Genomic DNA, 23,082 nt, shown 5'->3' with positions numbered 1-23,082 from the left:
GCTCATGGTTCAACGTGGCTAGGGACAGTCGTACGGTACAGTTCGAGTCAGTGTTCAATTTGGGTCGGATCAATGGTTCGGGTCGGATCGGGCGTGACTCTTTTTTTAAGTGGTGCCTAACCCAATACGGATGCGGGTCAATGATACGGGTCGGGGCGTGGCGCGGATCTTATTTAAGTGGCCTAAACTGCTATTGTAACTCTCGCGCTCAATTTCAAAAAGTGAGCTGTCTTTTACATTTCTTCTCATTAATACTCACTACAAAATCCTCTCGTATTGTGATTAGTTAGGGTTTTTTCCGTCACTGGTTTTAATCGATCTATTTTTTCTGAAACATTGCATCATCTCTTTCACTCTCTCGATTTGACACTATTTAAAGTGTTCTCATTAATGCTCTTTTCGTAATGTGGGATAAGTGATTTTTCACCTCCCACCAAGCCCTTTGAGCTCACTTTAGCTCATTAAAGTACTTACTTTGTGCATTTATTCCTCATTCATCCCATATTGGATTTGAATATTTAAACACACATTTGAGCTGAACACCTCAATATTTCCAATAGGTTTTAGTTATGGTTTTTTTAGTATTGGTTTTAATCGAACTATTTTTGCTGAAACACAACATCATCCTTTTAATTCTCACAATTTATATTTTAGTTATGGTATTTTTGGTAATGGTTTAATCGACCGATTTTTTGCTAAAACATTGCATCATCTATTTCACTTTCGTGATCTAGGTTTTTGTTATGGTACTGGTTTTAATCGAACTATTTTCGCTGAAACACAACATCATCTCTTTCACTCTCTCGATTTATGTGATACGTTTAATTATTAAATTAGTAGAAAGAATTAGTCAAATTAGAGATTAGTGGGTAGTTTTAAATTAATTGCATGAAAATATGTGTTAGTTGCAAGAGTAGTTTGCACTTGGAAATTAGGAGCACGTACTACACGCTGTTAGTGGGATGGTAGTTTAATTATTATTTATGAGTATTATAAATATGGTAATTAGAATGTTACGTGATATGAAGTATTATGAAGTTTAAGAATTAATTAATTTCCCTTCGTCTTCTCTTAATTCTCGTCTCTAATTCTTCTTCTAATTCTCCTCCTAATTCATATCTCTCAATTCCTTCTTAATTCTTGAATTATGTTTCTTTGCTCAAATTACCACGTAACATTATGTTTTTGTTATGGTACTGGTTTTAATCGAACTACTTTTGTTGAATCATAGCACCATCTATCTCACTCTCGCGATCTAGGTTTTAGTTGTCGTTTTGTCGATACTGGTTTGAATGGAACTACTTTTGCTGAAACATAGCATCATCTCTTTCACTCTCTCGATCTAGGTTTTAGTATTAATCCTTTAGTTGTTTTCCTTATAAAGGATAAATTGATTGTTTCAGTTGTAGTTTGTTTGTTATGATTTTTGTAAAAAATGGTGTTTTGGTTTACATAAATTGTTGGCGGTGGTAGTGCAATCCAAACAACAGAGTATTCATATGCACCCTTGCGTAAATTTGTGTTGGAGGACCAAGTAAACATAGATGTTGTTGTTTCTCAAAAAAAAAAAACATAGATGTTGGTCAATCAGCTTCCCCTGAGAAGCAGCAGCAATATCTCACTATGAACTCCTTTGGTACAGTTAATTTATTGCATTATCTCTCTTACTCTCTCGATTTAGGTTTTCGTATAAATGTGTCAGGTTGTTTTCCTTGTACAAGAAAAAATGATGGTGCAGTAGTTCATTTATCTGAAAACAATCTATTGTCTCTCTTTCTTTTTTTTTTTTGTTATGGTTTTCTCGTTGAAATTGGAGTTATTGTTTACACAAAATATTGCTGGCAATGGTAGTGCAATTCAAACAGTGGGTTATTCTGAGTCAAATGTAAGCTTAGAACCTGGTGATCTTGATATCAATGATTATGACATTGAGTTTCCGGACTTTTCTTCTCCCGAAGATTGGAAAAATGAGGAAGAAGCATTAGGTGCTGCTTCATTTCCAGGGCTTGCTGTAAATCAACACAATGCTGAGGTATTGTTCATTTTCTGGAATTAGTGTATTTTTGTTATTTTTTAAAATTATAATATTTCTGAATTTGTCTGGATGTTGAGCGAGCAACTCGGTGCTGCTTGTCACGGCCCGCTAGTTTGGCCAACCCTTTGCCAGTTTCCCTTGAGTTGGGAGGTTAAGGAAGCACAAAATTTAACCCAAATAGGATTAGGCCCAAGTTGACCGAAATGTATAGAAAAATAGAGATTCTTGGAGGATTCTAGAAAATATTCTAGAATCCCATTGTAGATATTTTGTAGGATTCTTTGGAATGTTCTAGTGAACAAATCCTAACCGTTAGATCAAATAGATCTCCACCGTCCATTAAGGAGAGTTGGGAGGTTAAGGAAGCACAAAATTTAACCCAAATAGGATTAGGCCCAAGTTGACCGAAATGTATAGAAAAGTAGAGATTCTTGGAGGATTCTAGAAAATATTCTAGAATCCCATTGTAGATATTTTGTAGGATTCTTTGGAATGTTCTAGTGAACAAATCCTAACCGTTAGATCAAATAGATCTTCACCGTCCATTAAGGAGGTGACTTAGTATAAATAGGGGTAGGGTCCTCATTTGTAATCGTCCAACAAATCCAACAAGAATTCAAGCACTTAAGCAATAAAAGTACTTTCCTACAAACCCTCTAAGGGAACAAATCCGTAACATGCTGCTCAACATTAGCGGTTAGGCAGAGCTGTGTTAAAGAGAAATGTTTGGTTACAAAACCCGAGTTACATATCCTCCAGGTAGCCATCTGGATTGGACAAAAGGCGAATCGAATAAATCTTAGGCAGCCTTTTGTAGTTGAGGTTTTAGGCCAGCAGCCCTACCCTGCAATGCAGCAAGTAGCTGTGATAAAGGAGGAAACTCTAGTTACAATACATGAGCTATTAATCCTCGATTTCACTGGATGGTAGGGGTTATTTTGAGATGAAAAGTCTCAAATGCTCTTTGAATGATTTTTTTTAAATAATTAAAATTCAACTGAACTTAAGTATAAATAAATTGAAATAAATTGAAGTCTTGGATAAAATTGAAAATTTATGTTCTATTCCTTTCCCCCACTTAAAAAATAAAACCAGAAAATCATCCGGTAATCATCCGGTGTAGTCTTCACCAACTGCCACATAGGAATAACCTTGAATTTTGGAGGGAGGGGGTAAGGAGGGAGGGGACCGTGGCATGGGGTGCCAGCCCCGAGGGATAGATTCACCGGGTAAAACCACTTGGGGTTTATGAATGACCGCACTAACAGGAACCTCAAAATGAGGAGGAGTCGGTACATCATAAAGAAAAGCTGCCTGCAGAGGTACACCAATCCAATCAGGAGGGATTGCCCTATACCCTAGTTTCACACCTATCCACCCTTGAGAGGGATTGCCCTATACCCTAGTTTCACACCTATCCACCCTTGAGGATACGCTTTATAGCCCGGTCGCATCATCCCATACTCTTTTGGAATTATAATACGTATATACAATCCCGTTTTTTTATCAGCTACGCTTTATAGCCCGGTCGCATCATCCCATACTCTTTTGGAATTATAATACGTATATACAATCCCGTTTTTTTATCAGCATCCACAGACACAGTCATCCTGACACCAAACCAACCAGCCCATTGCGTTACTCAGTGAGTAAGATATCACAAATCATAATTATCATCCACCTATATACAAAAATACACGTAACCATGTATGCATCTTTGAATGAAGATAACTTTTTTCTACCTCAAGTATGCCCTTGATCAGATGTACCATATATTTTATGGGGAAATCATCTGTGTTACTTAGTACTTAGTACAAACTAGAGTACGTCAAGAAACATATAAACTCAAAATATATCAACGCGCATAGACAAAAAATTCAGAGGGTCCCATCTCAGAAATAATTCTTATGTGTTTCCGGAAGCAATTCCAATTCCAAAAATTTTGGGATTTACCAAAAGCTTGGGAAAATTCGGAGCCCTAGAAACTCATTAAAAGATTACAAAATTTCATTAAATTAGAGAATTATTTACCTCCACAAATTCCAAATGCTTAATTTCGTCTTTAACAGTGACCTGCTGCGTAGGGGCCGCCAGGGGTGGTTTGACCTGCCAATCGCAAGGAACACTGCGCCATGTGGGAGGCACGACCTCCTGATCCGGAGGAAAGCTTTGCCAACCTGGTTGAAGGATCTTCCAATATATTGGAATACGGTTCCAACCCTATGGAATAGATTCATCTTGCATAATAACTTTGGGCCTTGGAAAAACCATACTAACAGGAACCTCAACGCGAGGAGCCGGCACATCCACATCAACAAGGGGAGTCCCTTCGATTGGAGGTACGGCATCCCAATCGGGAGGAATTGCCCTGTACCCTGTATCTACACATATCCACCCTGGAGGATAGGCCTTATACGTCGGTGGCATCACACCATACTCTTCCGGAATTACGAAAACTATATATGGTCGATAATTTTCATCAGCAGCAGCAGCAGGAAGATAGCCCTCATACGTCGGTTGCGTCACACCATACTCTTTCGGAATTAAAAATACATACGATCCATATTTTTCATCAGCAGCAGGAGAAGAAGAAACAGACTCGTCCTGGTAACAAACACAGCCATCCATTACTCACAAAAGTACACATATCCATGTTTGAATGAACATTTTTTTTTTATCCAATATGCATTCAAATTTAATGGAGAAATCATATCAAATTATTGTGCTAGTTGGTTCAAACTAATACGGTATGAAATACATGAACTCAAAATATACCCGACTCGAAAAATCGTACGATTTTGGAGAAAAAAAATCAACGTGTGTTTCGGCAGTAATTTTCTACAGTCCGATTCCGATTTCTATTCCCAATTTTTTTGGAAACCCTAAAAAATCAGGAAAAGCTTACGAAATTTCATAATTGGGGAAAGTACATTACCGTAATTCCCGAGCATGGAAGCTTAATTCCGTCTTCAACCGTAGTTTCCGAACACGTGTTCGAGTCGACGGAACACGTGATCTCTATTTCGTCTTTTTTCAGTGACTTCCATGGCAGCAATTGTTGTGGGAGCGAAGGTACAATTGTTGCAGATGTGTTGGGAGAGTTTAAGGCGGCGAAAGATTTATAATTTAAGCATGTTTGTAGAAATTGCATCTTAGTCCTTACAGTTTAGAGTTTCTGCATGTTGGTTTATTTTGAACTTTAATAATTAATTAATAAAATATTGCACTAATATTCAAAATTTTATTTTCAAAATTCCGGAAAATCTGAAACGCTAATTTCATAAATAATTCATATTCCTGATTAAAAAAAATCGAAAAAAAATCAGAATTTAAAAAATCGGAAGAATATAAAAAATCTTGGAAAAAAGGAAAAAAAAAATATTGGATTGCAATTGTTTGAGCCCAGTTAAGTTTTGGCCCAATTACGTTTTGGGCCATATTTAAAAAATATAATCAGAAAATTGATGTACTGATTTTAAAACATAAGAGCAACTCCAATGGAGGAACTAAATGGGGTATCAAACTAAAAAACTACCACTTTGATGCTCCAAAATTAAAAAATCCTCCTCCAATGGAGGCATTAAATGGAGAACTATTTTGATATTCAACCACCCCGAGGTGTAAAAATACTCCCTGGAAAATGAGGTATCAAAAATGTAACCACTCTATTAACCTATCACAATTTGCCACGTGGCATTTAATAATATAATTATTCATATATTTAAAATTTGATAATTTATTTGATACTTGTGGTTGGAGTGAATTTTTTTTCTAGAAGTATCAAAGTATTATATCAAGTATCAAATGAATGTTTAATGCTCCATTTTGATGTTTCTCCATTGGAGTTGCTCTAAGGAAATTAGATTGTCATATGAAAATAAATAATCAAAACTAAAATAAATTGGAAGCATTTAATCAACCACGGACCATCAACAAAATAGACCAAATAATTGATATAACATTTCAACTTAAAAATAATTGATCCAATTTTAGCGTGGTCCTGCATATATCACAATAGCACAATTAAATTTTGATGTGATTCATTCAAATTGAATTAATGCACTATTTGTGGCTACGATGAATTCTTTTTTATATATTTTTTTAATTGGAAAATTCTACATTTATATTTGTTTCCTTATCTATATTCATCACATACAAAATTTATTTTTATTTCTAATATTCCTCTGTTTCATATTAAGTATCGTTTAGGTTTAATGTACATTTATTAACAAAATTACTAAAATAGCCTTTATATTGCAGAAAAAGAGTTTAATTTTGACAAATTTACCCATTTGTGTTTTCTTTTAATTACTTCATTAATGTTGTTAGAGTAAAGTTGAATTATTTGTACGCTTGATTAAGATTTGGGTCCATTTTCAATGAACCTATACATTTTTAGTTTACGACTCTCCTATGGTTTGCAAACTGTTATACGAGAGTGTAGGTTTAACAGATACATCTATATAGTTGTCTGCGTGTTCTTTTGTTACGGAAAAAAACAATATATATAGATGCAATGTTAAGGAGTTATATGCATACATACTTATTATATGAGATATCATTTCTTCACTAGGCCTCCAAAATTTTCTTATTATTTGATTTGATTGCCCCCGAATTTACGCCATGGTGCCGCCAAGCGAGATCAACGCCGATAACCTAATATGCGACATAAAATTGTCGACGGTGGTGCCGGCGAGCATCACGCCGGAGGATAAGATCCACCACCTAACGGGCGCGGACCTAGCCATGAAGCTCCACCACATAACCACCGTCCATTTCTTTGGCGGAGATGCGGCGGAGGGTTTGAGCATCGAGGATTTTAAGAGGGCCATGTTTCAGTGGCTGCAGCTCTACTACCCTATCTCCGGCAGAATCAGGCGCCACGACGGCGACGGAGGAAGGCCGTTCGTCAAATGCAACGACAGCGGCGTCCGGATTGTGGAGGCGAAATGCGCGAAGACTGTTGCCGAGTGGCTGGCGAGTGTTGACGGCGGCGATTATCACCGCCGGTTGGTTTACCATCAGCCTCTCCTCGATCGTGATTTCGGATTCACGCCGCTCGTGTTTCTGCAGGTACGTCACTCTTCACTTTCTCTCTCGTCAATTTCGCCATAACTGCTTCTATTATGTGCTTTGATTCATCAACCAATTATTTCAATTTTGATTAACTAATTATTGGTTGTTTTAGGAGTTCATCACTTCATTGTATGCCTGATTAGTATTTTACACCTTAATCAGTTAATTAAGCCTCTATAAATTAATACTAGCAAATTTCTATTAATTTAACGAAATATTAAATTATCAAACTAGTGATTTAGTACGTTTACACTGAATCAGAACCGAGAAAAATTATTATTTAAGTAAAGTTATTAAATTATCGAGGTTCTACTGCACAATAACTTGCAAAACACAAATTCACATTAGACATAAATTATGTGTGACAAATTCGATTTGGAAATATTGCCAATAAAATTTAAAACTCTACAATTTGGCTCGGTATTTCTTATTTCATCGACTATGCCATTCTTAGTTCTTACTAGCTAGCCTATTTAGTGAGCTTCTAAATATAATTTTTTTGTAAATAAACCTTACATAGGGGTGGTTGTAATTTAATTTAAAACACACACACACACACATCTTTTTGCCCAGACAGTGCAAAGTCCTAATATTAAATAATGTTGAGTAGAACCTATGTTGTTTGTGCATCTACATCATAATAACATGCACGGATATTACATTATGGGATATGGCAACAACCATATGAACACAACTAATTTTGCGGTGCCTATTAAAAGTTCATTTGCTCACGGCACAATAATTGTATTAGACATATGCATCTAATATACTAAATGTTGTTGTTGAATATTAAAAATTCTCGATAGAATAAATTGGGAAAAAATATTTCTTCACCTAAAATAGTACTATAGCTTTATGATTTATCTTAATTATTTTTCCTCATCAAAGAAACTCATTTGATATATATATATATATATATAATGTTAGAATTAGATCACATAGATTAGTTGCGATAGGTTGAGTGAGCACGGGAGTCACTGACTCACAAGCTAGATGATCCTGAGATACATACGATTAGAATACACGTAAACTAAGCCGGATGTTGATTTGACGGAAACTCCCTCGACGCTCAAATCACGCGTATGGATTGTAGATGTTATCGAGAGAATATGAGCAGTTGAATTGCTGGAATATTAAAACCTTTAAAAAATGAATTAAATCTTTATTTATACTTGTTGATTGGATTGAAGTTAATTTATTGGACCCAAACTTTATTTGAAAGTAATTGAGCTTTCTTAGTAGTTATCTTTTAAATTGGGCTCGTGACCTAATGGATAACTAAATTGTAGGCCTATTGAATTGACATTGACCCGAATAGACATATCAATATATATATATATAATACTAATTTAGGTGGATGTGTAGTAAGAATTTAATTAGACAATATATAGGTACGTGAGAATGACATTTTCCTAAACAAAGGGAGGTATTTATTCCGATTTAGTTGGGAGTGTCACCAGTTTAATAAAGTTTTCTTTTTTTCTCCGTGTACTTTTCTATTTCGTTACAATTAGTAAAATAGAACTCTCTTATTTAAAATAAATAAATAAATAATAATAATAATAATAATAATAATAATAATAATAATAATAATAATAATAATAATAATAATAATAATAATAATAATAATAATAATAATAATAATAATAATAATAATATATATAATATATGTGTAAATATTTGTTTGGTGCAGTTAACAAGGTTCAAATGTGGAGGAGTATGTGTGGGAATGAGGTGGACCCATATCCTTGGAGATGCATTCTCAGCTACAGAGTGCATCAACACGTGGGGGAAGATCATGGCCAATCAGAAACTGCCACCTCACTCTCTCGACAGTCCTCCAATCACCCCCCACCACGTCGGACCGAAGATGACATCATCGCCGTCCTCGTTTTGCCGCTCCCTTAAACCGTTGGATCCCCTCGGAGACAACTGGCTAGCTCCAAACAACTTCAAAATGCAAACTCACACTTTTCACATCACACAAAAACAACTCACTTCTCTTCTGTCCGAAGATCGGAACAAGTGTAATGAGATTACGATAAAGCCTTTCGAAGTGATATCTGCGATCGTGTGGAAATCGATGGCCAAAATTAAGGAGACTAAGATAATCACTGTGTGTAAAAAGGGGAAATTTGATAGTACGGTTCTTGAAAATAAGTATCTTGGTAATACACACCAAGTGATTGGGACAGTTGAAGCTGAGAATACGAGCCTAATTGCGGATTCCGATCCAATTGAGATAGCTAAGATGATTGGTGAAGAGTTTGTGGATGAAACGAGTTTGATCGAGAAACGAATGGAGGAAGGAGATGGGAATGTTGATGCGCTGGTCTACGGTGGGTCGAATCTTACGTTTGTCGACTTGGAAGGAGTGGATTTGTATGGGCTGGAGATGAATGGACGAGGGCCGGTTTTTGCTGACGTAAGCATTGGTGGGGTGGGTGACGAAGGGGCGGTCGTTGTGGTTCCGAATGCGGGGCAACAAGGGAGAATTGTGAATGTGATTCTGCCTGAGAATCAACTCCAGCTCTTGAAGGACGCGCTCAGGTCGGATTGGGGCCTTTTCTAGCGCGTGCGCGCGCGCATGTGGGTGTGTGTGATTTTTCGTACTGTATTTTGCATGTATTATTTATACGCATGTATTTCCCTATTTGAATCACAAGAACTATCTATATATGTAATTTATACATTCTGGTTGATCTGTATGAGCACATTTTTACTAGCAATATGTAATATTAATTAAGCATGCATGTTTAAACAGTATCATAAATTGTTACAAGGTTGTCAACAATTCCTTCCCATCTTTCAGGAACAAAAATGAAGGCGCACGTGTTGAATTAACAAATCCAGTTCCAATTCTACATATATTTTTTTTTTATTTTATATATTATATATTTATTATTAATAAGAAAAAAATTTCTATAACTTATAAAATCCACTAAAATCTCATATCAAACTATTAACTTATAATTCTAAATAAAAAAAATTCTAACCTACAAAATCGAGAATGAGATAATCCAATGCACAAAATTCAGGCTGAACTCGAAGATGGATCAACGGTTTATTGATAAACATGAAACCTCAACAAAAAGGAAAAGAACAAAAAAAAACCTGCACATGAAACCTCGACGAATATTTTCTTCACAACCAACAGAAACTGAAAGCAGATAAATAAAGAAGGATCTGAATAACTCCCCTAGTTTACGAGATATCCGAGTCTTGCTTGACAGGCCATGAGAAATTGTATACGATGAGTCCTACCATAAGAACCGCGCTACCCAAAACGAAGAAGGGGCTCAAGTTGGCACCTTCCGGAAGGTACGGTAGTGGAAGGGAAAGTATATAGATCGAAATTGGTACTGAAAAGACAATAATAGATGTTTGTTAGGACATGGGGCTCCACGTTAAAATACTGTGTGCTAACAAGCAGGTGATCATAACTCGTAAGAAGAGTACCTGATGACATCACAGCTAGGGAGGAAACAACGGCGGATGAATATTTCAAGAGATTGAGGACTGATATGTTGAAAGCTATATTTGTTATTATGTAAAGGAGTGGAAGCGTTGGGGATCCGTCACATCCTGACAATTAATACAGAAGAGTGATCATTAAAACGATAATGTTATTTAACGTAATATTTCCATGGCATATAGTCAACAAAATCACAATCAGAAAGACGTAAACAAAAAAAAAACCGAGTCGGTTACACAGAAATTGAAGGCAATGTATATTACCTGTTGTATTTGTTCCAATATTAAAGAAGCAAGCAGCACCACTTTTCAAGTATGAAGGGAATTCGGATAACGGTATACCCTTCAAGTTTGACAAAAATGGCAGGAATAGAAGCACGAAAAGGGCCTACAAGGAAAAAAGGAAAGCCATCATTCATTACGGGAGGCTGCATTCAAGACTTTCTTAATCGATAATTTTTTGATATTCTTCCCTTGTTAATATATTATATATGCATATATATATATATATATATATATATATATATATATATATATATATATATATATATATATATATATATATATATATATATATATATATATATATATATATATATATATATATATATATATATATATATATCAATTTGGAGACATGTTAAAAATCAAAGGAACTTACATCCTCATTAAATGCTTACAGACATACATGTAAATATGTGTTTGTATGTATACCCAAACATGCAAATATATTAATACACGAGCGCGACTATTCAAATGAAATCATTGTGAGATAAATGACCATTACCTGAAATCCAGATCCAAAGGAATTGACAACAAATATGTCTATCAGCTTTCCCTACATTAATCAGCCAAAACATTTAGTGATATTTTTTTATATAGTATTCTAGAAATTTCAAGAACATATCATAAATATCGAGCAAAAAAAAAAAAAAAAAAGACGAGGGCGTTGCATTTTTGGCACCTTGAGGCGAGTTGCAGCATCAAGGAAAACAGATTCCTGCACATGTGTACATATTTCAGATAATTAGTAATCCTTTAGCCATCTTACAATAATTAATCATGAATTAATTTAATTACCTTGAGAATAGAAGCAACTGCTTGAAATGCACTCGAGGCTATCATCATTGCAGGCCACACAAATTCAACACCCGAGAGTAATTGATCGTGTTCTGATCCACTGCAATTCAAGAAAAAACAAGTATTATATTACCCGAACATGATGTCGAGTATGAGAAACTACAGTACACAAAATACAAGCTCATTTTTTTAAAAAAATATTTTAATAATTATTAATGCTTATACGTAGAGGAGTTGACCTTGTAACTGCCAATACGACTCCAGCAGCAACAAGAAATGATCCAGCAAATCGGTTCAAAGAGTAAGTCCTTCCCAGTATCAGCATAGAAAAGGCTAGTTGCCATAGCAAAAATGTCTGCATTTAATTGGACCCGGAGACAAATTATAAGGTCTGACTTCGTATAAATCAAGAATATCGGATAATATACGTTACTTGCAGAAATGATAAATATAAATTAAATTAAATATGTTTTTTTAATGACCATTAAATCCCATCCTTAAATTCAGATAACCTTGAAATTCCTGCACATGACATAAAAGAGGCTTTTTTCCAGTCGAAAAACGTAAAAAGAAAAAATAGATATCTATAAATCCGGTAATTAAGTTAATGCATAAATAATAAACTTATGTTCGGATTGGATTTAGTCCGGTATATCTCGCAACGAAGTTTCGCGCAAATCAAAATGGCGTTACCTGATTTAGTATAGGTATAGCAGGTCCGGGAAGCATGGCTGTAAAACACACACAACACTGAGTAAAATATCTTAGTATTTAAAACCGCAACATAGTTGTATAATTCACGAGAGATTAGCAGTTCTTAACTTAATTGTATTAGCTTAATTAGGGTTTGCCGTTATGTTAAGGGGTGCTAAACTTTGAATATAGTAGCTAATCGTACCTCCAGAATACATCCCGGAAACAACTCCAAGAGCTTCTAGCAAACCAATGATTATAAAGGGTGTTTTCGGAAACGATAGCATTTCATCGGTAGCGAACCCAGCTCTGTATCTCATAAAAAGGATAGAGAAGTATATAGCAACATACCTGTTGATCATAAACAACCATCAATCTCAATGTACTCTGATTTTTTTTTTTTTAATTATCAATAAGTAATAACTGTAATTGAAAGAAATTAAGTTACGGTGGAGACTATCATAGCAGAACATAACCCAATAATTCATCTTCTAAATTCACACTGAAAAATACCCTAGAAAACTAACTTCCAAATCATTCCTAATTTTGCTCAATTAATTTACAAAATTGAAAATTAAAAAGTGAAAATACCCGAAAGTGGTGAGCTGAGCGAGAAAGAAGGGGAATTCCTTCATCGGAACAAGGGCGAGTTTGTAAAGCACGCGATTTGCAATGGCTAGTGCTACAGTAACTGCAGAGCACACAACGATGGACAACTTCCTTTTATTGGCATCGGACTTGGACGGCCGCTGCTGCTTCTGCGGCGGCGGCGGCGGCGGAGGATAAGTCTGGTCAGTGGCGGCGATCGGAGAAAAATGCCGTAGCTTAAGTCTATAGGGAGAGTTGTAATAGTAAATCTTATTGAAGTGGTTAGCTGAAGAGGGGTGGGAGAAAATGGAGAGTTTTAGAGGAGGGGTTTTAATATTAAAATTGGGATGAAATTGAAAGAGAAGAGTAGAGGTAGAAGGGTTGGCGGCGGAGTTGACGATCAAACGGCCGGAAGAAGCTGCCGCTGCAGCTGATCCGAGGCGGTGGTGGTCCATGGAAGAAGACGAAGAAAGAAGAATGGGGAAATGGCGGCATTAATACAAGTACCAAGTGTACAACTACCAATAATGTATTATTCTGCCACGTGGGAAATGTGCAACTTTTGGACACGAAAATATCAAGCTTCATACCAAAAAAAAAACAAAAGGGTACCTTCGTAAATACATTCGGTTGTTATTTTCGTCTGGATTTGGGTGTTAAACGTGCTAAAATGATTTGAGAAAACAAATTGATTATTCCGAGTCAAATGATTATTTTCATTTTGTTTTTTAATGGAGATTTTTTCAAGTCAAATAAACTTATAATAAAATTCATTGTCTTCTGATAATGTGGTTATAGATTGTTCTAATTTTATTCAATTACTTTATGATGTGCTATTGAGTTCACAAATCAGCGTGAAACACTTTTGTGATACTCCGCCAGATAGTTTTGCCCGCGATCGTCTTGATTCGGGAGAGGTTCCGACTTTGGACTGAAACAAGGAGGGTAAAGAATTATATACATAATAAATTTCAAGTTGATATGTAATATAATAGTAATTGGCTTACGAAATAGCAGACTCGGGCTTCCGAGGCCAGGGTGTGTTGTACAGGATGAGCCCCACAACGAGAATCGCAGATCCCAAATGGAAAAATGGGCTCAAGCTTACACCTTTTGGTAGATATGGCAATGGAAGTGAAAGAACATAAATTGAAATTGGCACTGCAAAGTAGAAAAAAATGGCTGTTATCAATCACTATGCAACACCTTTCCTGATTCGTGTGCGCGCGCGCGCGTGTGTGTGTGTGAGAGAGAGAGAGAGAGACCTGCAGCCCTCGCAGCAAGAGAGGCGACGATGGCATTGGAAACTTTTAGAAGATTGAGAACAGATATGTTGAAAAGGATGTTGGAAATTAAGTAAAGGAGAGGTAGCAGAGGCGCTCCATCACATCCTACGAGAAAAAAGAGAGTTATGCACTTCCCGAACAGAAAGAATATCATTAGAGTCACAATATGTATTATTTTTTTCAACTTCGTTGCAATTTACGATTTCGATATAATGTAGATTTAATTGCAGCGGACTTTGAGCTACTGAAGAGTGTGTGTAAATCATATAGTTCCCAATTAAAATAATGTACATGTTTACGCATATGATATTGCTCCCAGCTCTTAAGTGAATGCACATCAAAAGAATAACAACTGTTTATCTATAAATTGGAGAAATGAGGAAAAAGAAAATAATTAAATGCACTTAAAACATCTTTTTTTCTAAATTGACGGTAAGGAGGATAAACTTACCTGTTGTTGTAGAGGTTCCTATGTTCAAGAAGCAAGCAGCACCACTTGTAAAGTACGAAGGTAGGTCAGATAAAAGCATTCCTTTCATGTTAGCCATAACGGGCAGTAAAAGGAATATAAAAAGAGCCTGCGTGTAGGAAAAAAAAAGTGTTTATTCACAAGTTTTAATGTGTAATAATTTTGATTCACGAGTATAATTTTGTTCTTTAGAAAGAACAGGGAAGATGGTATATTTGTTGTTAAAGGAGCCAATTGAGGTGGGCTTCCTCTAGATAAAACTTCGAAAGAATCAGATATCCTATAAATCCTTTTTGATTTCATTCAAAAATAAACTTTTACGGATTAGATCTGCAAATGCCGGTCCAATACCAGTGAAGACTATGAAATGAGCCACTTAAATGAGTTACCTTCAATATATGAAGTTCAATAGCAAACAAATTTCAATTCATCACAACCACACAGCTGAAAGACTATGGAAAGGGGACAACATTAATTTCGAAAATTTCAGAGCTTAAAAAAAAATACGAAAAACTTAGGTAGGGCTGAAGAAATTGAAACATCTATATTTACTTATATATTATCACAACAATAGACGAGTAAAAGAAATTTTAGCAATCTAAATGTCATTACCTGAAACCCGGATCCAAAAGAGGTGACGACGAAGATGTCCAATGATTTCCCCTGTGGAACTTAGATGATTAATTGAAGTATGAACTTATATACTCTTAAAACTTGCTTTAGGACAATTGTCACGTCACGAGTAAGAAAAGTTACAGAGTAGAGAAAACAGAAAGAACAAGACAAGTACAAATACTAATATGGATGTACCTTAAGACGGGTTGCAGCATCAACGAATACAGACTCCTACACATGTCCACAACTTTCGATTAATGTCATTGCTAATTTATAATAGATTAACAATATTGGCAATGAGTCGTTGCATCACCTTAACTATAGATGCACCCGCTTGGAAAGCACTTGAAGCTATCATGAGCATTGGCCACAAAACTCCAACTCCAGAGAACATTCCACCACTGTTTGCTCCACTATCAGCCAGAATTCGGACATGCTTGAGCAGATGCGTTAAACACACACACACACACACACACACACACACACACACACACACATATATATATATATATATATATATATAATAAAATAATTGAGCATTGATATTCAGTGGACCTGGATAACCAAACTCAACCTTTCAAGGAATTATCAATATGCATTTACCCAAATCAAAAACCATACTCGTATAACACGCACAAAAAAGTGCAATACACTCGTAAATATCATTACCTCGTAACTGCCACCACGACACCTGCTGCCACGAGAAAGCATCCGAGAATTTGGTTGAGAGAGTACCTTCTCTTCAATAAGATGCTGGAAAAGACCAGCTGCCAAACCAGGAATGTCTGCACGGACAGATCCAAGATAAGCACCAATGAGGATCAATAAGAAGTAATTACCTTCTTATAAGTATCAAACAACCAAAAAATTAAGTATATGATTACGGTGTTTGATCGTTTATGAAGCACAAACACTGTAAAACAGCTGTACCTGGTATAATAAGGGTATAGCTGGTCCTGGGAGCACCGCTGCAAAAAAACACGCCTTCATCAGTCAACACAAAGGGATGTCATAGAAACAGTCAAAGCTGATCTATCTTACAGTATTTTATTTTATTTCCAGAAATTGGCCCTTGATTCGGTCATTTGTCTCAAAGTCAGTGATATAATGAATGTCATATAAAGATACAAACATATGAAAAAACTTAAAAGTGTATAAGCTAATAAGTTTGAGAGTGAAAAAAATGAATAATGTTTATGTCGGTACCTCCAGCATACATCGCAGAAACAATCGAAATGGATTCAAGAAAACCAATCGCAATAAACGGTGATTTGGGAAGGTTTAACATCTCATCGGTCGTTATTCCAGCACGGTATCTCACACGTAGCACAGAAAAGAAAACCGCCACATACCTGTCTATCATGAAACCAAATTTGTTCATCATTTATAAACTAATATGAAGCTATTAAAAAAAATAATAAAAATAAGTGCAGAACATACACAAAACTGTTGAGTTGAGCCAGAAAGAAGGGGTGGTTCTTCATGGGGATAAGAGCAAGTTTTTGAAGCACGCGGTTCGAAACCGCTAGTGCCAGAGTTATGGCGGACCAAGCAACCACTGCAAGCTTTTTATCAGCATTTGAATTTGACGACGGAGGGCCATTGGGCGAAGAAATTTCAGCTAAAGCTGATCGAACAGTAGGCTGAAACCTAGTAATAATCGTCCTTCTGCCGTAGAAACCATGATTAGAGATGGAGAGCTTCACATTATCAACATATGATCTTAATCGACGCAATCGCAGCCGTACAGGAGGCGGAATGGGTAGAATTCCAGAATCGCCGCCGCTGCCACCATTAACTGCGGCGGAAGAAAAGCACCGCGCGGAGGATTTGGGGCCAGCTGCGGCGGCGAGTAATTTCATCGGTGTAAAAGACAAATTCGCCAAAACATCAACATCAGAAGAAGACTAAAAACCAACTGAGAACCAACACAAGCCATGCCAGAGTGATTAGGGAAGCACGAGATTAATGTCAACTGCAACTGGCAAAAAATTAATCCTAATTATATTATTTAATAATAATAATAATAATAATAATAATAATAATAATAATAATAATAATACAAACTGTATATTATATACAAGAGATTTCAATTAAAAAAAAAAGTTTACCAACATTATTTCTTGCGTAGAGATTCTCGCTCATAGAAACTCACAGCTCGTCCGTTTCAACTCGGGAATTTTGCAGAAATTGATTGATTCTAGGGTTTAAGAACGACATCGATGAACGCGACGAACGGCATTCCGATTGGGTATACAAATTAGCAGTATGAATATTCAGAGTTTTTTACGGATAATGCGTTTCTTCTCTCCATCATCTTCACCGCTACTCGGTGCGCCGCACACAGTAAATGGCAGGCCTAGAAAATTATCTCCATTGTAGTGGATGTAATTAATAATGTAATAGGTGATTAACTTAATTTTGTCATTTATCGTATATTTATATATTATTTTATATTGGGTAATATTATAGAACTGTGTAATAATAGAGGTTTAAAGTGACTTAAATATTACTCCATTTGTTCCATAATATCTATCTCTTTTGAAAATTTATTTTGTTCCATATTATCTGTCACTTTACAAGTCCAATGCTGCATTAATTGCATATTTTTCAATTTTACCCTTATTAACTCTGCAGCACTCTTCATGCATTAATTAATAAACAAGGGTATTTTGGTCCATTAATATATACTTTCCTAAAATCAAGACATATTTATTGAGATTCTTAAGATTTGTGCCAAGGTGAAAAACGACAATTATTTAGGAACGGAGAGAGTATTATTTAGACCTCACTCCGTTGCTAAGATAAATTAATTAGTTTGATGAAAATTCAATTATGTTGTTTAACAATGGGTCTAATTAATATGGAAAAATACAGTTTTCAACCCTCAAGTTTACACCATTTCACATTTAGTCCCTATATTCACAAAAAACACAATTGATCCCTTATGTTAGTCCGTTCCGTCAATTTTATCGTTAAAACTAACAGAACCAAGCGTGTGACCATCAGAGCCTTAACTAACGGACTAAATGTAAATTCACGAAATGACCAAAAATATTGAATTATTGGAACATGAGGGACAAAATGTGAATCGGTGCAAATTTGAGGGATGAAAACTGTAATTTCCCCTTATTTAATATATCAGCTAGTATATGATTTATTGCTAATTAAGATTAGGTACTTTCTACATCAACAGTAAATTTAAATAATTAATTAAATAACAAATAGATTATCTGATTAACTATATGATCATTTTTTTTTTTTTTTTGTATGATTAGTATTGGTCGAACCGGGCCGGGCTCAAAATTAATCAATAATCAAATTCCTTCGAAACGGATATAATCATACATGATTCCTTGTAACGGGCCTGTGGCATCTGCTTGCGTCAAATAAATTGTGTTATTCCCTGTAACAAGTGAAGAGCCCAATATTTCCACACTGAACAGCCAGTACAGCCCGTGAATCCCGTGTCGGCCGATTGCATTATCTTTCCCGATTAATCCAGTCGAGAATATTGCTGGAATATTCCGATCCGGATTATTGACTCGGACCTGAAAAAATTACGTGCCAATGTTATTCGAAATCCATTATACTAACAATCGATTAATTAATTAATTAATGGATTTTTTTTTTACCTGAAGTTCAGCTTGTGCTGCAGATGCAAGTGCTAATCTTAATTTGTACGATCCGCTTGGCTCGACTGCGTCTAGCTTGAACTTAATTTGCCACGTGGTTGCTTTGTATGTATTATTAACCGTTTTTCTGAAAATGTTTCAAGATTTGTATAAGAGTTGGCAAAAAAATAATTCGGATTTTATTTTTTTAATATTCCATTTTAATTTGCCACATGGTTGCTTAGAATTTAATTTTTTTTTAAATAAAAATGATTTTTCTTCTTCTTAAAATTAAACATAATAACAATCTTAATTGACAAAATAACCTGTTAACTTGGGCAAAGAACCAATCCGTGGCATAATTGCTCTCCCCAACTGTATAAACCAAGTCTCCATCAGGATATAACTCAGCATATCTCTCCCATAGTCCATATTGTCTGAACCTAATTATACCATATATGGATTATTAATTAATTATAACAATATTAATAAATAAAAATAAAATAAAAATAAAAAACCTGTCTGGATGGTCAACATAAAGTTTGTTGACTAATTTCGGGTTGGGGTCAGGAATGTAGAATTCTCCGGCAGAACGGTCAGGAATGCCGATTTCCCACAATGTGGGCCCATCTCTCGGGGGCTCGTACACCAGCTCGCCCGTATCAATATTGCACCCTATTTTTTTTAACACATGAACATTATATATTAATCAATTTTCGATAAATTGTGGAAAATAAATACAATGCAATAATATTAATTATTCGTGGGAAAAAAAGAAGAAGAAAACCTGGGAATATGCTAATGGAATCTTCGTATTTGTAGTCTCCGATAAATCCAGGCATCCATGCATAGAGATTGTAGTTGCCGGCCCGGATGTTGCCGATCGTAAAATTGCCCGTTTCATCTGCTCTTGTCCAACATTGGTAGCCCTGAATATCAAATTTATTAAATTTCAATATTTTTTTTAATTTAATTTATATATATACATATTTATGAAAGTTAATGAAATAAAATGATTTCCAAAGTAAAAAAAATAAAAAATAATCACCTTGCCTTCTCTTTCCCAAGAACCAACTTCACCTGGTGGAGCCAATCCAATGTAAGCTCCATTTCCCATTATACAATCATCACTCATACACCTAAATAAAATTAAATAAATAATTATCAGAACTTTGCAATTGCATTTAAAATACCAACCCTCGTTTCGGAGAGTTGGTAGGTACCTACTACCTAGCCTTACCAATAAGGTAAAAGGTTTAGGGTTCGAGTCCCCCTCCCCTACTTCTCCTTGTAATGACTTGAATTACTCAAAAAAAAAAAAAAACTTTGCATTTAAAATATATATTTAATTTAGATGAAATTCATTTTAATTTACCTGTCTCTAATTAATAATCTTCCAGTAACATTGCCCCTCTCCTCCACCTTCGGAAAATCCTCCGAAGCCGGAAAACTATAAGGCCAGCTCTCAACTTGTTCCGACGCCTGATCCATCATTTATTTAATTAAAAAAAAACATTTATTTATTTCGCATAATAATACATATAAATATTTAAAATTAAATAACCTGTCGTTTGGCATCTTCCCAAAGCGAAAGGGTAATATCGTCATCTTGCGCTCCGGAATTAAGATAGAAAAAAACCGGACCAAACACCTTCTTCCAACTCTCCCCTTCTCCAAATTTCAGCACTACATCTTCTCCTCCATAATGTGCACTAACAAACATCTGATAACCAAAAAATTTAAATTTAATTTTTTTTTCATATTAGTATAATTAATTAATAATTAAGTCTTACCGCAAGAGTAATTGGGCCCACATGAGAAGTAAGATCCTGTTTGGTGGGCCCACCGGTTCGAAACTCGTTGCTAGGCGTAATCTGCCAAAAGCCAACACCATGTTCCATGCATATCCATCCATGAACTTTTACATCTTTATTTTCACCCGAGTATTGGTATTTGTCGTCCACCTTCATTAATTTATTTGTAACACAATATTTTTTATTTTCTAAAACAAAAATAAATAAATATTTATTTAAAATATATAATGTACCTCTCCTTTAAATTCAGGCTCTATAGGGTTGACTAGGAGAACAGCTTCTGGATATTCCAATGGTTGACTTCTATTAGGTAACCTGTCATCTGGTAATGGCATATACCTTTGTCTATTGTCTGCCATAGCCATATACTTAAACCTATTCATTAGTTAATTAATCAATCAATTAATTAATTAATTATATATATAAATCAGATTAATTATTAGTGACTAACTTGTCTTTACTAAGCTTGAATACAGTTCTTGTTTCATCAAGGTTGAAACCGGGCCATGCCTCCAAATGCTCGTAAATCGCGTAAGTATAGAAACCCGACGCGCCACGAAGCATTACAAACCTATATATATATTATACACAATAATAATGTGATATATATATATATATCTAAAAATTATTTAATTTTTCTTTATATATGTATCTAATTATTAATTACCTTTTGTCAATGTTCAAAGGAGCAAGCTTGCCCTGGAGAGAAGTATCCCATGTTATTGAGAATGATAGCTCTATTTGTTCATCTGTTTTCACCACTACCTTAAAATGTGTTGCATGTATCCTGCATTAATTAAATTTTAAATTTAATTTAATTCGCGGTCGAATTAAATTATACTATTATTATTATTATTAATAATTATTTTAATTATTAATGTATACATATACATACACTTGAAATGTTCCTGTAGTCCCAGTGCTTCCTGGAGGACTCCAAACAAGGTCCCAATAACTGCACAAATTAAAACCATATTATTAAGAAATTATGTTAATATATATTACATGTATATTATATATATTTATAATATATAATTGTATATGATTAGTTATTAATTAATTAATTAATTACCCTCGATTAGATTCGTCGTTGGAAACCTCGAGCAGATTGTCGATGTTGTTGTATTCAATGGAAGTGACGATGCCGCCTGGTTTCGATATCGTGACTTTAAGGATGCCATTTTCTAAAACAACCTGTAAATTAATTAAATAAAACAGCAGAAATATATATACTAATTAATATTCATGGATTTTTAATTAATTAAATATGTAGTAAAATTCATCTATGTTATATATCTTACATGGTGATTTTGAATGTGTAAACGCAATTTTGTAGCAGGTGATGACATTTTTGCTTCTGGGTTGTAACTTTCTCGATCCTCAGCAAAAATTAAAGAAATAAAAAATAAAAAGAAGAAAGGAGAAACTTTGTTGAATACATTGGATAATATTTTTGCTATGGATTTGTTTCTTTGCCTACTTACAATCATCGTACACATATATATAAATATATATGTGTGTATATATATATATACACGCACTTTTACCATGCAAGCTTTAAGGTTTCCTTTTGACTTGGTAGAGTTTTGGGGTAAGAAGTAAAAAATAATTAATTTTTGTGTTGAAAATTGATAGTGCCAGATCTTTGCTTAAATTAAGTAAACTATTTTTGAAAATAAAGTCCCATTTTAATAAATGAAATTTCATTTTTTTTAAAAAATAAATGTAGAAATCAATTCGCAATGCAATTAAATGTCGTTGACACTTTTTTTTTTAAATTTACTATGAGGTCCTACATTTCTAAATTATAAAATGATTTTCGTAATACTTTTTTTCATTTTGCATATTTTACATATGTAGATATATAATGTGTGTGTATATAATGTAATAGAAAAAAAAATCAAAAAGTGATAGTGATTTTGAAAATTAATTAATCAAATATTAAATAAGTCAGTTTATTTAATTAATCATGACTAATCTTGCCGACTAACCAAATAAATAAAAATTCTGTAATTTTTTTCGACGAAAGTGGTGAATTCGGCAGGGAAAGATAGTGTTGGCTAAGCAATATATATGACATTGCAAACATCACTTAGCCGCAAAGAAATAGGTTATATATCTTAATAAACTTCCTTAATTATATATATATATATATATATATATATATATATATATATATATATATATTGTAGCTTGTAAGAATGGCTACGTACGTAGAGAGAAAGTTAACACTAAACATCATATGAGTAATGTGTGGGAATAATTTTACTTCTTCTAAAAATGGTTGCTTTGCATTTGTTTGAAGCAGTGTTTTACATTATGCGCATGTTAGCATGTC

General features: G+C 34.6%; 5 protein-coding genes across 8 annotated transcripts; 1 reads left to right on the top strand and 4 right to left on the bottom strand.

Annotated features, from left to right (window-relative positions):
• Positions 1-1,773: 1,773 nt before the first annotated feature.
• Positions 1,774-5,230, bottom strand: LOC105958914 (uncharacterized). 2 transcript variants are annotated; one of them, XR_016029671.1, is made up of 4 exons: positions 4,971-5,230; positions 4,067-4,639; positions 3,450-3,645; positions 1,774-3,405 (listed from the first exon to the last, which is right to left on the bottom strand). XR_016029671.1 is itself a non-coding variant. In XM_012982916.2 (2 exons), exons 1-2 carry the CDS (start codon positions 5,184-5,186, stop codon positions 4,256-4,258), a joined length of 600 nt encoding a protein of 199 aa, XP_012838370.2. In that variant the 5' UTR covers positions 5,187-5,230; the 3' UTR covers positions 3,916-4,255. The 2 variants fall into 2 exon arrangements, 1 of the variants encoding a protein (XP_012838370.2); XM_012982916.2 differs by lacking the exons at positions 1,774-3,405; positions 3,450-3,645 and having other exon boundaries at positions 3,916-4,639.
• A 955-nt stretch (positions 5,231-6,185) lies between these two features.
• On the top strand, positions 6,186-9,872 carry CER2 (HXXXD-type acyl-transferase family protein). Its single transcript, XM_012983393.2, has 2 exons — positions 6,186-7,108; positions 8,805-9,872. The coding sequence occupies exons 1-2, from the start codon at positions 6,659-6,661 to the stop codon at positions 9,681-9,683; spliced, it is 1,329 nt and encodes a 442-aa protein (XP_012838847.2). The 5' UTR covers positions 6,186-6,658; the 3' UTR covers positions 9,684-9,872.
• A 158-nt stretch (positions 9,873-10,030) lies between these two features.
• LOC105959321 (protein CLT2, chloroplastic) lies at positions 10,031-13,515 on the bottom strand. Its single transcript, XM_088812963.1, has 10 exons — positions 12,950-13,515; positions 12,564-12,709; positions 12,359-12,396; positions 11,905-12,020; positions 11,666-11,765; positions 11,550-11,585; positions 11,373-11,423; positions 10,850-10,973; positions 10,571-10,696; positions 10,031-10,473 (listed from the first exon to the last, which is right to left on the bottom strand). Exons 1-10 carry the CDS (start codon positions 13,399-13,401, stop codon positions 10,316-10,318), a joined length of 1,347 nt encoding a protein of 448 aa, XP_088669089.1. The 5' UTR covers positions 13,402-13,515; the 3' UTR covers positions 10,031-10,315.
• Positions 13,516-13,612: 97 nt separating this feature from the next.
• On the bottom strand, positions 13,613-17,728 carry LOC105958767 (protein CLT2, chloroplastic). Of its 3 annotated transcripts, none has more exons than XM_088812959.1 (12): positions 17,432-17,728; positions 16,757-17,297; positions 16,523-16,668; positions 16,247-16,284; positions 15,986-16,101; positions 15,630-15,729; positions 15,512-15,547; positions 15,314-15,364; positions 14,684-14,810; positions 14,212-14,337; positions 13,954-14,107; positions 13,613-13,877 (listed from the first exon to the last, which is right to left on the bottom strand). In XM_088812959.1, exons 2-12 carry the CDS (start codon positions 17,176-17,178, stop codon positions 13,796-13,798), a joined length of 1,398 nt encoding a protein of 465 aa, XP_088669085.1. In that variant the 5' UTR covers positions 17,179-17,297; positions 17,432-17,728; the 3' UTR covers positions 13,613-13,795. The 3 variants fall into 3 exon arrangements, with proteins under 3 accessions (XP_088669085.1, XP_088669086.1, XP_088669088.1); XM_088812960.1 differs by having other exon boundaries at positions 17,428-17,677; XM_088812962.1 differs by lacking the exon at positions 13,613-13,877 and having other exon boundaries at positions 13,950-14,107.
• Positions 17,729-18,405: 677 nt separating this feature from the next.
• Positions 18,406-22,255, bottom strand: LOC105959318 (uncharacterized). The gene is made up of 15 exons (XM_088812958.1): positions 22,046-22,255; positions 21,817-21,938; positions 21,640-21,699; positions 21,412-21,531; positions 21,196-21,315; positions 20,978-21,119; positions 20,724-20,894; positions 20,495-20,653; positions 20,306-20,412; positions 19,979-20,069; positions 19,718-19,859; positions 19,449-19,605; positions 19,257-19,373; positions 18,952-19,078; positions 18,406-18,867 (listed from the first exon to the last, which is right to left on the bottom strand). Exons 1-15 carry the CDS (start codon positions 22,241-22,243, stop codon positions 18,634-18,636), a joined length of 2,067 nt encoding a protein of 688 aa, XP_088669084.1. The 5' UTR covers positions 22,244-22,255; the 3' UTR covers positions 18,406-18,633.
• Between the last annotated feature and the right edge of the window lie 827 nt (positions 22,256-23,082).

Source organism: Erythranthe guttata, chromosome 14, assembly GCF_056151865.1.
Source record: "Erythranthe guttata isolate IM_541 chromosome 14, IM_541, whole genome shotgun sequence".
Classification (NCBI taxonomy): Eukaryota; Viridiplantae; Streptophyta; class Magnoliopsida; order Lamiales; family Phrymaceae; genus Erythranthe; species Erythranthe guttata.
The sequence above is the reverse complement of the archived record's forward strand: the minus strand, read 5'-3'. Positions and strand labels throughout refer to the sequence as shown.